The sequence below is a fragment of the Lonchura striata genome, chromosome 12 (assembly GCF_046129695.1).
Source record: "Lonchura striata isolate bLonStr1 chromosome 12, bLonStr1.mat, whole genome shotgun sequence".
Taxonomy (NCBI): Eukaryota; Metazoa; Chordata; class Aves; order Passeriformes; family Estrildidae; genus Lonchura; species Lonchura striata.
Genome location: NC_134614.1, coordinates 24,221,453 through 24,236,135, shown reverse-complemented (window position 1 = coordinate 24,236,135; position 14,683 = coordinate 24,221,453). Strand labels below are relative to the sequence as shown.

The following is a 14,683-nucleotide window of genomic DNA, read 5'->3' as shown; positions in this document are numbered from 1 at the left end:
GATAACAGCAGAAAAAGTACCATGCCATCGGGACAATCAGACAATCTTTTTAAAGCAGTTTGCATTCAGTATTCCTTTATTCTGAATACAGTGCACAGCTGTACTGTACTCTCTGCACTTCTACATATCTAAAGTCTGCATTTCAAAATATTCTAAATATAACAGCACAGTAGCTACACTCTCTGAAGCTCGTACTATGATTTTGGATAGGATTTCACATAGGAACAGTGTCCCAACTTTTGTTTTTTGAGATGCTGTTCTGATATTTCTTGTGAGTTGTGCAGGAAGATTATCCACAAAGAATTGTTTCTGTCTCTGTAATGATGAAATAGTTTGTCCTGTGCTTTTCATTATGATTGAGAGCTCTTTTTCCCACCACAATGCATAAATTAAAATTATAATTAGAGATTTCTGATTGCTTAACTATGTCATTATCTATGGATGGCTAGGAAACAGCGATAGGAGGAAACCATTTCTCCCTACTTCTTATCACCTGTAACCGTTTGTTATGCTGGCTTCTTCACACTACATATTTTATCTCATAAAAAATCTCACAAGGGTGAATCCATATTGCTGCCTATTTAAGCAGTCTTTCAGCATTTCATTTAGTTTTTGAAGAATATTAATTTCAGGACCAAGACAGCTGGAAATGGCTGTGGCAGGCAAGCTACTGAGTAAAATAGTGATATAGATACAATTTAATTCACATAGCTTCAATCTAGTTTATTGCCAATCTGCTTGATTTCCCCTACGTATGTGTCAGCGCTACCACTAGAAATACAAGGCTGGCCTTATGTTAAATACATAACAATAAATGTGTTAACATAAATACATTTAAAATACATTTTGATGTTTAGAGACATTTGTAGCTGCAAGGGATGCTGGCATTTATAGGAGGAATGGAGGATCTTTTGACTAAAGGGCTGAAGAAGCTGTACACTGAAAACATAACTTGAGTTTAAACCAGTAACTCTTTTTATGTTTTGGGTTGAAGTATGATACACTCTTGGCTCTGTAGCTGTACATCTTTCCCCAAGTGTATTAGAGCTGCATCTAGTTCAGTTCAGATTTGACCTTAAACTATGCTCGCTGGAATAGCTACAGTGTTGCATGGAGGGACAACCCATATGCTTTTGCTCCTTCACTTCTCTTTTCAGCCTTTTGTTGTTTGGACTACTTCTGCATTACAAGTCACTGATAAAGTGTATTGCAGGATATAGTCTGCTGACTTTAATAAGAAACCAAGATGACTAACAAGACTTTTGTCTCTTTTCTCCAGAAATCTCAAAACCACCATTAGCACCGAAACCAAAGATTATTGGTCATCTTTCTCCAGCACCTGTCTCCAAATTTTCTCCTTCACTGCCAAGAGCTGATATTCTTCATCACCCGAACTCTGTGTCTAGGGGTCCCAAACCACCTATTGCTCCCAAGCCAAAATTCTCAGCTGACACTGAGGGCAAATCCAGTGTTTCTAACAACAATAATTTAAATAAATGTGCAAACGGGAAACTGGTGTGTCTTGGTGGAGAACTGTGTGAAGGAAACCAATGCAATGCTGATTGCCTAGGATCTGACGCAGATAATGAATACATTGTAGTTCCTGCAGCTCAGCCGCTCAGAAGAGACTCTAATGATTTGGAACATGAGCATGATCAAAACCTAGATTCCTCTGTGGAAAATGAAGTCTCAGAAATTCCAGAAAAGGTAGAGAAGGAAGAGGATAGCATTACTAGTGATGAGAATACCAGTAATCGAGAAGTCATCGAAGATGAGCACTGTAACTCTTCAGATACTGCTGAACCAAGGGAACCAGACTCTGAGGAGTCATCCAGAGACTGTGACCAGTCCAAAGCACTTTGTGAGGAGTCCTTCGATGCCCCAGATAGGGATAACAATGCTACCAAGAATGTAGATAAAGATGAGGATGTTGTAGATGACTGTACTGAAACCAAAACTAGGCAAGAAACTTCTTACAACCTGGAACTGGTCAAGAACAGTAGTGATTGTAAGAGTTACAATGATAACATCTTGAATAGAGGTGAGAAACTAATGGGTAATACTTGCAGAGATACCATTGCAATGCCACTGCCTGCAGATGAATCAATCCCAGCATGTGAGAAGGTAAGACAAGAGAAGGAGGAGGAACTGCCTGAGATTTTAGAAATGGCAGATGGGTGTCTAGCACAAAATGATGACCGCAGTGTGCGTGCAGAGCTTGATTTGAACATGGAAGAGGACTTAGAAAATGATGACTGTGCAAGCCCTGACATGCTGCCTGAGGAGGCCAGTGAAGAGACAGATCTTGACTTAGAACTGTGTGGAGATAAACTCAGTGCCAAAAATAGTTTAGCAGAGTTAATCCATCAAGCAGCGGTTGAAGACGAGGAAGTAGACCCAAATGAGCACAATAATACAAACATGGGAAATGCCAGTGATGGCTGCCAGATCACTGAGAGGAAAAGTGAGAAGACATCAGAGGTAGCCTCTGAAGCAAGCAAAGACTCTGGAAAAGAGGAAGAAGAAACTGTGAATGCAGAGAATATGGATGATAGGTGTCAAATTTCACCTTGTGAGAATGAATGTCACAAGGAAATACCTGTGGAACATTCAGATGAGGATCTTCAAACAGAAGAGGCCTCTCTGCATGAAGATGTCATGATTTCTGATAGTCTACCTTGTAGTCTGGGGATGGAGCCAGAGGTAGAAGCTGTAACTGTTGAAGAGCATAGTGGAAATACTGTGGAAGCCTCTAAGTCAGATGAGTTGCAACTCAAAGACAATGAGGTGGAAGCAAACAGCCTCAGCAAAAGTGTCCCAAGTTCACCTCAAGAGGTCCCACTTGAGGATGACTTGGAAATCTGTAAGCATGGCAAAAATGATGTAGAATGTGGGACCAAACATGTTGTGCATGAAAATCTAGCAGTCCCTGAAGTGGTCATTGTAACTGATGAATCAGAGGAAAGAGAAACTAGCAGTGATTCCCCAGATGACCCTTATGTGCTTCCTGAAGAAAATGATACTGTCTATGATGTGCAGACTGATTTAGGAGCTGATCACAGTAAAAGGGGTGAATTAGGCATGGATGGTGAAAACAACTTGCTGCCCACTGATCGTAAAAGTATTGTCACTAGAACACGATCTCTCTCTGGGAGAATGCCAGGCTATGTCCCAGAAACTGTTCCAGAAGAAACTGGACCTGAAACTGATTTACCCTCTTCCCGAAATGGCTCTGGGATAGAAGAACTGAGCAATAATTCCTTTTCATTGGAAGGACAGCCAGTGGAAGCCAACAAGGCTTTACCAACCAAGTCAAGACGCTTTATTTTATATCCTCGATCTTATTCTGTTGAAGGGAGAGAGATACCTATCTCTGTTTACAGAGAAAGTGATGTCTGTGTACTGGATGGTGTTAGAATAAAAAAGACAGAAGACAACTTGTCCTTGCCTTGTGTCAATGGTTCCTCAGGTAGTTTTTCCCAGCAAAATCATCTCTCATCATGTGGCATATCTACTCCATCCTCAGTTGTTGATATACCACCTCCATTTGAACTTGCCTACATCACCAAAAAGCCAATCACTAAAAGTTCACCTTCACTTTTGATAGAGAATGACTCACCTGCTAAGTATTCCAAGAAAAAGAAATCTTCTTTTAAGAAGTTTCTTACTCTAAAGTTCAAGAAGAAAACTGAAAATAAAGTTCATGTAGATGTTAATGTTTCTTCTTCAAGGTCCTCATCAGAATCCAGCTATCATGGGCCTCCCAGGCTGATGGAGCTGGAAGGAAGGAGTCTGAGTAGCTCACCTCAACTAAAATCGCATATGGGGAAGCTCCGTGCATCTGAGTCTCCCTCTGCTGTTCTTTTCTATAAGGATGGTAAAAGAAAAGGAACACCCAAGTCCTTCAGCAGGAGTGTGTCAAGGGTGGAGTCCTTTGAGGACCGGTCCAGACCTCCTTTCATGCCACTACCATTAACAAAACCTAGGTCTATTTCTTTTCCCAATGCTGACACATCTGACTATGAGAACATTCCTGCTATGAGCTCTGACTATGAAAACATACAAATTCCTCCTCGGAGATCCACCAGAGCAGGAACTTTTACCGAGTTTTTTGAAGATCCCAGCAGGGCATTATCTGCTGCTAATGAGAATGATGGCTATGTGGATATGAGCAGCTTCACTGGCTTTGAGAACAAGCAGCAAACCACAGACCAGGAAACAGAAAGGTACTGTAATAAATTATTATGTAAGACCTGCTAGCCTTGACCAAACAAGGCCTTCCCTGCTAGGTATCATAGGCAGATTCTCCATGTTGGCTGACTTACATCCCTCTCAGGAAATGCTTACAAGAAAGATTGGACGAATACAAGATAAGCCTTTATCAGTGAAAAAAATAAAAGACATCAAATTAACTCCTTATTTTGTAAATGAATACTGGATATGGATCCTATAATTTGCAGGCAGAAACCAAAGAATATTCAAAAATATTTGGTTTATCCAGTGGATCTAATTTTTGTGTCTGGCAGGGGAAATGGGGAGAGTTTGCTTTGTTCTTCAGCAAGAAGGATTTCTGACTTCTTGACTGAATGAAAAGAGTGACTATGTGCTGGAAGGGGTTCTGCTTATTTTTTAAATTCCTCTCAATGTCTTAACACAATGATAAATACATAATTCATGTTTCAAAGTACATCAGTTAAATATAGACCAGACAATCCCAAATAATGAACTAATCAGACTAGACAGTGAATTTTAGAAGTTGCTTTAAGGGTATCATGTCCCTTGGACAGAGCTGCTAACTTATAAATGAATTAAATAGTTCTGAAATCATATGCACTGCTAACATTAATAGCAATCTTTCACCCCATTCCATTAGGTTATTTGCAAACATGGAAATGTCTTTTTCATAGGAATGTAGGAGCAATGCCTTCAACACCTTTGAATTTGAACTTGTTGTCAAATTATAGCATACAATCAGTGGAATGCAGAGATGCAAATAAGAAGAGTGTTTTCCGTTAAGTTCATATTTAACAGGTAATGAGATAACAAGGTGCAAAGCAAATGAATTAATAGGAATGTCTTTAATGCAGCTGCATTTTGTTAGAGCTGTATGAAAAAGATAAAAATCTTAAAAATAAGGTTTTAATACCCATTTGCATCTATCTTTCTCCAAAAGATTTAATACTTTGTGTTTCCCTGCAATATTTATTTTTCTGGTTTCTCTCTTGTCATTGTGGATGGAACAAATCATGGGCATTTCACAAACTTCTCTTAGGGTACTTTAGACTTAGGGAGTAAAAGAACTCCTCTTTAACACCTCTGAATGAGTCTTGCAAACTGTTTCTAAGACACAAATGATGTCAGACAGTAAGACATGGGAAAAGAGATTGCATCAAGGTTTAAACAGTGGATCCAAACACACCTGAAGCTGAGGGATGTGGAACATAGGCCTGTGGTTTAGCTCTTTGGAGACAATGGCTGGCTGCAGTACTGGGAGCTCCAGTGATGCTGACACAGGGACATGGTGGAGCGCAGTGCAGCTTTACAGCACACACCACCACATCCCCAGAGCAGCAAAAGCTACATTACTCACTTGCTTTCAGTGGTTTGCATTTTACCCAGCACACTGACGTTTGCTTTTGAAAAAGCTGGCCAGCTCTTTGTCTCCATGAATCACCACCCATTGTAGATAATTCTTGAAGAACGAAGTTAAAAATATTAGGACTACGTCAATTGCTGTGACTTGGGCCCATTTATGAACTTCCTGTGGAAGCCTGTAGTTTCAAAGGGAGAGCCAATCCAAACTGGTTCAGGAAATCTCGAGGTCAAGGCATGAACATAATCTTCAGCCTGCTGCTTGTTGTGCATGCAATTTTTGCCACTGGGGGTGAAATGAAGGCTAGGCTCCTGTACAGCCCTTTTATCAAGATATCCAGGGTGGAGGGGAAGAGCACCAGGCAGACATAACTACTGCTGAGATAGCCATTATTTGCTGTATTTGTCAGCATGTTTTGGACAAAGACATGCCTGAGAAGCTTTGATGAAATGTAAATACACATCCCATGTAAATACACACGTAGTGGCCATAACAGACTTGAAGAAACAGTGTATGGCCTAGTTGTAAAGCAAAGCAAATTGTACAAGCAGGTGCACCTATTTACACATGCATACATGATGTATGGACATGGATGTTTTATTTGCTGCTAAAGTAGTTTGGCCTAAAATGCCCTGCCATGGATTTAAGATTTCTAGTAAGAATACCTATCAAACATACCTCTACCACAACAGGACAAAAGTTACTTTGAACTGCAGCTTGCTCATATCCAGAGGCTTTTTTCAACTGCTTGAGAGTGCAAATGTGTTGGATTAAACCCTTGAAATACATGGGTTTTGAGCCCATTAACTTCTTTTTTGTGCATTCACCTGTGAAGCACTTGTGTTAAACATCTGGTGATACCTTATGGAATTGCTACATTTTTGATGAATAACCAAGTTCAACTCTTCTATCGCACTTCAGAGAACGGAATGTGAGTGTTATAAAAGATGATTATAAACCAGGAACCTTCCCTTCTGTGTATTACTGGAGAACAGCAGGACAGCAGGGGACTTCACAGAAACTCTCTGATGACAAGATTCACTGTTTAATTTTCTTGCTTAAAAGGACAGACATTGCAAGTGTGCTTCTATGCAGCCAGCGGGAGAATCCTAACAGCAATACCAAGATTTTAATCAGCTCTGAGAAATACAGTTGTGGTATTGCATCAGATGGGCACGGAGGATGGCTACTAGAAACTCCTGAAGCCTTTCACTCCTTGGATAAAAAATGCAGCTGAAGCAATAGGTACAGCTAAAGCTCTGGATTGTTTTTTATACAGGTGCAACCTGCCCCTTCCTATGACAATTAATCCAGGTGAACTCTGGCCCAAAGAAAACCTTAAGGCTATAGCTGTTTCTGTCCCAACAAAGACCAAATGAGTGGGAAGCATTCTAGAGATAATCAAAATAACATATATAATTATATACAGGGAGTAGTTGTGAAAGGAGAAGCAACACCAAATTTCCAGATGCTTCTGACATTTTCTAGAAAACATGGGCAGAAAAAAGACACACAATTTATTAGCTGTTTTTGATCTGTACAACACGTGCCCGTATGCTGACCATATCAAGACTTCTCATCCCATTGAGCAGTTCAGTTACCATACTTTCCTTTTTATGGTAAAACTCAAGGATAATTTTGTCAAGAAGATAAAATCAACTCGTGCTTTGTTATTCTGCTTGTCCTAGCTAGAGTTGCTCAGTACAAGTATGGCTGTCAGAGATTATCCAAACAAGATACACATATTCAATTCAGTTCAAGCTGTCTTTTGGCTCACTGTTATGTATGATAATAGCAATGTTGCTGACATTACCCTCCATTTGTAATAGAAGCAAGCTATATCTATACTGGAGGCAAATCTATGCAAAGCAGGCTTCGAGCTAGAGATTCAGCATAGATTTTAGATAGTTGTTTTGGGAAAGATTTTCCCATCCTTTCCTTTTCTTGCTTACACAGGAAAACAAATTCTAGCTGCTGATTCCACTCAGTTCCTAGTTCTCAGCTTTTTAAATCACTGCTCTGTGACTACACTAAGCTAGCATGCACCCATAGCATTGATGAAAAGCTTTACAAGAGACAGAATTTTGGTTTTGTAGGTCTAGCATTTCTCAGGGCTGGTGATATATTAATGTTTGTTACGGAGGTAGCACAGAAGTGGTCTACTAATGGGGCTTAGCTCCTTTAAAGACCTGTATGGGCAATTTGTAAGGAATTTTACTGACAATCATTAAGCTGAAGAGAACCAAAGTGATCATGAGCATTGTGAGAGGTTTTTAAAAGAAACATAATTTAAAAAAAAAATCACTCATAAAAATATCTGTATAGTTTTTTGGGGTTTTTTTTTTATGTCTGTGTGAAATGTGCTGTGCTCTAGATCTTGTAGATGGGAAAAAGTCCCATAAAAATACTGCCACAGAGGGAAGGAGGATCAGGGACTGAGCTTAGAGACAAGGAAAAGAGACATTGTCACTTGTGATCTAGTGAATAGGATGGAAAATAAAATCTCACGAGCTTTCACCAGTTCTTGAATTTTGCAGCTTAAACCTGAAAGAGAGCTTTGTAAGTTCATTGCAGAATAAGGGATCCTGGTACTATACCTGACTTCAAGCCATGCACAACCTATTGCAAATCTTGACAACAACCACAGCCAGCTCTGACACAAGTCATGTTTTTATTTCTGTTTACTTGAGTATTGTCTGAATTGCAGCAGGGAATTTGAAGGTGACAGTGGTTAATGTAGAACTTTAAGCTGCTTATAGACAGGGAGCAGTCTGCAGGAGATAACCCATTGCTGCTGAAAGCTGGGCACGAGCCATGTTTCACCTTGCACTGTCAGGCATTAGAGACAGAAAATATTAAGTGCCCTTGGATAGCAGAGTTTTTCTAAGAAGCACCTCTGAGAAGTGTCTCTAGAGAGTATCAGTAATGCCATTAATACCAAATGAATTAATACCAAAGAATGAAAGATTTTAATACATTGCCCACAAGCAGATATCAATTTTCCAACAGCTCCATGACTGCTCTCCTGTTTCCTCATATCCTTGGAGCTGTTTGTCTTGGTTTGTGCTGGGGATGCAGATATGTAGGGACAGTATAGGTTGTGAGAAAGCCAGCTGTGCTCCCTCAGCACAGCTTTGCATTCCACATCATCATCCTGACTACATAGCACAGCCTCAGAGAACTGCTGCTGCTCAGATACAGCATGCTGGATCTCACCCTGGCTTTGTTTATGAGAAATTGCAGTCTCATATACCTCCTAGGAAATGGTCCAAAGACCTCAGCAGATGTTGGCCTTATTAGCTGATATTGGCTTTGTTAGTAGATGGACTCCATTGCAATGGCTATTTTAGTTATCAAATTACAGTGCAGAAAAGAAAGAGTGTGTACACATCACCCTCTTCATGTCCTGAGGGCTTTTATGCCTGGGTTGACTTCTCTGTCTTCACTATTTTCATTAAATGAACCAGAAATACATTTCAGTGGGGTTACACAAGAGGAGAGAGTCTGCTGTGTATTGCAGAATTGTCCTGGATTATGATTGTGGAGCCAGAAGTGATATTGGTGTGATTTAAACATTCCTAGCACCATGCAGAAAGAAAGCACGTGTTGCAGACAGAGTGGTCAGGCCTTTTACTGTCAAAAACATGACGTCTTATTGCATGCCTTGTTCTGTGCATACCTTTCTCCTCTGCCACCCCCACCAGGAGCCTCACTGAGAAGATTTATTGAAGGAGAGATTGCACATTAGAATGCTGTAGCCTTTCCAGAATCCACTGCTCTATGACATGGGGTATATCTCTAAATTAGATTTGTAGCAAAAGCAACAGAATGCTATTGCATTTTAAATGCAAATCCAGTCTAGTAGTTTATGTTTTGTTGTGCAACCCATGAAAGTTATTTATAGTGCACAACACATTTTTAATTATCCTACAAGAATTCTTCTTTTACAGAACCCAAAGAGCGGTTAATGTAAAAACTCCCTCTAAAAAATTGGTGTTTAGTGGCATACAACAATTAATTTTACTTTAATCGACCAATTAGAGTTAATGGATGGAAGAACATATTTAAGAGGCGTGTTTGTTTTGCCAAGAACCCTCTTAAAGAGCTTATAAAAGGATCCTTTCACTTGAGTAATTGGCTGGATTAATTAGATGCTATCCATTAAAAGCCTAGAGCAAATAGATTTAGACCTATCATTAGTGAGCACCTTTTGGTGCTCTGTCTCATGCTACACCAGCTTTATCAGAATCACAGGGACACTCAAACTCGTTTTTCTCAAAAGAAATACAGCTAGGTACTGATGAACTGAGACAAAAGATAGTTGCATATGTCTGTTGCACAGTCTCCATCCAGCTATTCTGAGCTGTCCCCAGTTATGTACCTCTTCAGTCTCTTGATAGTTTGTCCTTATGCCTTGAATATGTTCACTAAACTCAGATATTTACCCACTGCATCCCCCTGATGGACCCTCAGGGCAGGTGGACCTCACCAAGGATAGCTAGTTTGGTGTTTCTGATGAGAGTTTCTTATCCTCTTACATTTCAGGTCTCAGTCTGCATTCTTAGTTCTGAGAGTTGGCTAGAAGAACTCAGAAAAGACTCTTCCTTAGCACATATGTCTACAGAAGTAATGGACTGCATTCAGTACAACACAACTTTGAAGTCAAATCTCCTGGTCCTTAAATAGAAAAGGGCAGTATGTGAGGTAAAACTGGGCACCTCAAAATCTTTCTTTCACTCTTTCTACTTTCACATTGCTAGCCTTAAAAAATCCAGACACTGGCAGTGAGATAAAGCTACATCACAGTGAATATATCTAGGGTAAAGAGCCACTGTGCGAGAGTGACATATATTAAGTTTTATGGACAAGCAATTTATCTTGCCATTTGATTGCAGTTTTAAGAAAAAACATTGCTTCAGTGGCTAAAAGAGAGATAAAATATGTGTGCCTAATTGAAAAGTCCAAAAGAAAAAAAAAAAAAAGAATTCTGTAGTTCATTACACTTTTCCATGTTTCTGAGTGTTTCACTTGCAAAAAAAATAAAGCTACTGAAGTAAATTCAGAACTAAACCATATTTTTGAATTGCAGAATTAAGATGGTTTTCATTTTCCACAATTATTTGGGAGAGGGGCCAGAAGTATTTAATTAATTCACCCCAGCCAAATATTAAAAATCTGTGTCATTTTTAATCATTCCAAAGCTGATTTTCCAACTTAAAAAAACCTCAGCCAAGCAAAAGTACAGCCATGTCTTATTTTAATCTGGGAAATGAACCTGACCTGTTAGAAGACTGAGGAATCCACTTTCCTTCAGCCCTATAGATTAGCAGTTAAGTTCTGTTTCTCTTCTTCTGGAAGTACTGTTTTAACAACTGGGTGAATCTCTTAAATGCAAGAAAACAGAGTTCACTTGATCCTAGCTTCACTGCATTTTTCCCCTCGTTTGGCTGCATGGTGTTGATAAAGCAATTGATCCTGATAGTACAGGGAAATAACAACTTGCCTTCCATCTTAAGAGTCCTGCAGGGCAGAATGGTGTTCATTATGTTGAACTTACTGTGAATATTTTCCATGGAAAGTATGGAATAATGAACTGGCAACAAAATGAAAAGGGAACATAAAGACTCTGGTACCAAGTTTTAGTGTCTAAATTACACTGCCAAAAAATAAACAAAGTAATAATAATCAGGAGCATATCCTTAATCACCAATCTATGATATGTGCCATGTTAACAATTTAATTTTGTGAAATGTATAATCTTTTTCTAAGAGGATCTGGGACTTATAGTCAGAAGAACATTAGTAAATGTGTCATAGTTAGAAAAGTAACTATATAAGTGGAATCTGCATAATAATAATACTATGCCAGATGCTCATGTGGGGTACATTTGTACCTCTGAGGATGTGAACAGCAATTTGTGATTTGACTGCCTTAATGATTTGTGCTGGTACCTTAAATCAGAACGAGCTGAAACATTTTCCAAAAGGGAAACATTCACAAAAGAATTGTATGTGAACCATACATCTGTTTTGACAGAATTTAAAGGAACTCCTGTATGCTGTAGGCTAAGATACAGCCTAGTCTCTGCTTCTCGTAGGTCTGCTTTTCCAGATCACTTTGAGTGCTAACTTTGAATCAGTCAGCAGTGGTAATGAGATTATGAGTTTCTCATAATCCAATGCCTAAAACACCAGCCATAGAGAGAAGGAAATGCCTACAGGTTTTGGTCACAAGACCCAAAAATAGACACAGTCTTGTTTCATTTCTACATCATCTGAAATAATTTCTTTTCAGTTGTCCAAGGTACAAAAATAAATTCCTACACCTCAGATATTGCAGCAAAGAAAAACAGTGGTCTCATGGTCAAGTCCTGTACTAATTGAGCTAACACCCCAGACCTTGCAGTAATCAGAGTTTTTTATTCTACATTGTGCATTCTCGGACACTCTTCTGCTGCTGGATCTGACAGACAGATGTTGTTACTGCATTGAAGGGGATCTCTTAAAGCCTTACATTACAAGTGTAATTTCCATTTTGGAAATGGCAATTACAAATCAAGGGTCTCCTACTGTTCCTAATACCAGTTTTGAAATTCTATGTTCTGCTATGTGCATAACTAACTGTCATTCTACTTATGCATGAATGAAATTTAATTCAGTAATACTATAACAATGCTTAAAGATAATTCTTGGATTAGGACTCATTATTGTGTAAGGTGTTTCTAACTTCACTTCTAAGCAAGGTATTATTTGTAAGAAATTAGTATTTTATCTCTCATAGCAGATTCAGACTTCATGAAGTATTGGTGCTATGTTACTGCTACTTTTCCTAATTTTTGGAAAAAAAAAAAAAAGCTTTTTTTTAAAAGAAAGAAAAAAAACCCTGAAAACTGTCATTACCTGCAATGAAAGTATCATTTTCTCTGTAGTCTAAAAGGCTCTAGGAATACTAATTTTAAGTCTTTTCCCAATACAACTCTAAAAAGCTTTTTAAAAAGGTAATGTTCTCTACCACAAAAACCAATGCCTCTGTCTTCCACCAGTTCTGATGTCTTTTGGAATCAGATGCCAATAATTCAAATTTCTATTAATAAACAGGTCACTAAAAAGCCTGTCTGCAGCAAATGATAATTGATTCAAGTTCAGTTTTATGTTTGTGTTTCACTGACACAATTTCCAAGCTGGCATTCTCCTTTGAGTTTTCACAACTATTATCACTTACAATTCTGTTAAACTGGATATTCTGACAGGATTATAATGAGTTGCATCCATTTGCTGGTATGATGATCAAATTTGCCTGATACCTAATCACATTGGATCCAGACTAGATTCCAGAATCAACAGTGTAATCCTGACTGTACTCTGAGTTTCAAGACTATTTGTGCAAAAGTAGAGAGCAACTGCTGTAGTGTACAAATCTAGATTCACTAAGGAAGAGGACTTGTAAAGATATTCTAGTTCTGCGTAGCTCACCATAGTCAATAAGCTCCTTGTGCAGCTATGAAACACATCTGGAGCAGATTTTTACCTATATAAAATTTAAAACTTGTTTATTATGCTTATTAGATAGCAGAACCATCCACCAATACATAACATCTCCAGGGGATCCCTGAGTGTGACAAAACGTGCCTTGGTTCTCCTTGGCTCCATTTGCAAAACTCCCACACAATGATTGACGCAGATCTTTTTCTGAATTGTCTATCTGCAATGTTTTTCTGAATTCTAATTCTTTGGGCAAGTTGTACTGCTTAAATTTTTCATAATTGGTGTTCTCCAATGTGTGACTTTGTGCAGAAATCACCAGCTTGGCTGCCTGAAAGCCACTGCCAGCAGAAAACAGCAATACTAGCAAGCGTGACTCTTAAATAGTTCCAGGTACATTTCTGCACCTCAGCTTGGCCATAAGAATGAAAACATTACTCTGTGCCTTAAGCATGGGCATAGTCCATCCCTCTGTCTTAACGACAAAGTGAAATACCTTTTAGTTCACAGTAAACAAGAAGAAAAGGAGTTAAACTGTGCCACAAGGAAGATGGACAAAATAGCTCTGGTTTAGACCCTGGCAGAGATCCAAAGCCTTTGGTCTAACCTGTGCTCTAAACGTGACATTGCTCTGGGATTACCCACTTTACACAACTGACTGACAAAGCACAAAGTTAAGAAACATGCCAAAGATCAAAACAAATCATTTGTAGTAGAGCAGTGGTAGAGCTTTGCTTCCAAGACAGTGGTCTCCCCAGAGAACTGTACTTCTCATATTCTGACATGACCATCAGGTGACCAGCTGAAAGTCACTTCTAAGTTATATTTTTTCCTTCCCTTTATTAATGAAGTTCTAGGAGGTTGGCCTGTTCTGTCACTGATTTATAGAGAGGAGTAAGTCTTACAGAGGGTTGAGTGAAATCAAAGGGTCTTACGCTGCTCAAAGATCACAAATACAAAGTGAGTCCACTGAAGGCAGGGTGCATCCTCCCTAGTTTTACATCATTGTATCCAAAGTCAGACTGTTGCTGAAATAAGTAATTTTATAGAGGAGAATAGGGCAAAGTGTTGGGAGGTTTTACAGTCAGAGGCCATTTGTACTGTGACTAGGGATTACTCAGCAAATAATTTGAAACCTATCCTGACAATTAGTGGATGTATTCCTTGTTAGCATCTGTCCCTTGACAGAAATGCAGAATGGAATTTCAACATAATGCAGATGCATGGTGTGCATGGTCTGGGAAGGAAGAAGAGTTTCTTAGCACAGTACTCCTGTCACTGCCAAGCACTCAGGTCTTCATTATGCCCACCTCCTTTGCATTGCAAGGATTCAACATAGCAAAAGGTTACCACAGATGGGGAATGATAGGGTGATAGAAAACAACAGGGCTATGATTTAGCAAGGCAATGAAGGAAAAGAGAAGCATAAAAAGAATCTTAAGGGAAACTTCTGCTAGGGCTGTTGGATATAAAAGCTCTGGGGTGTCTGTGAAGCTAATGATTTATTGAAAGTAAAAGCTCTGTGGTGGCTTACATGTGATGTTATTAATATGTTCAAAGGAGTCTCCAAAGCGTAGAGCTGCCTTTAGTAATATATAATGTATTATTG

At 39.0% G+C, this 14,683-nt stretch overlaps 1 protein-coding gene across 1 annotated transcript in view; it reads left to right on the top strand.

Annotated features, from left to right (window-relative positions):
* Positions 1–14,683, top strand: part of FGD5 (FYVE, RhoGEF and PH domain containing 5) — a 79,608-nt gene that overhangs the window by 6,366 nt on the left and 58,559 nt on the right. The window contains exon 2 of the mRNA XM_021542532.3: positions 1,280–4,226. Within this exon, the coding sequence (XP_021398207.2) occupies positions 1,280–4,226 (2,947 nt within the window). The remainder of the gene's footprint in view (positions 1–1,279; positions 4,227–14,683) is intronic.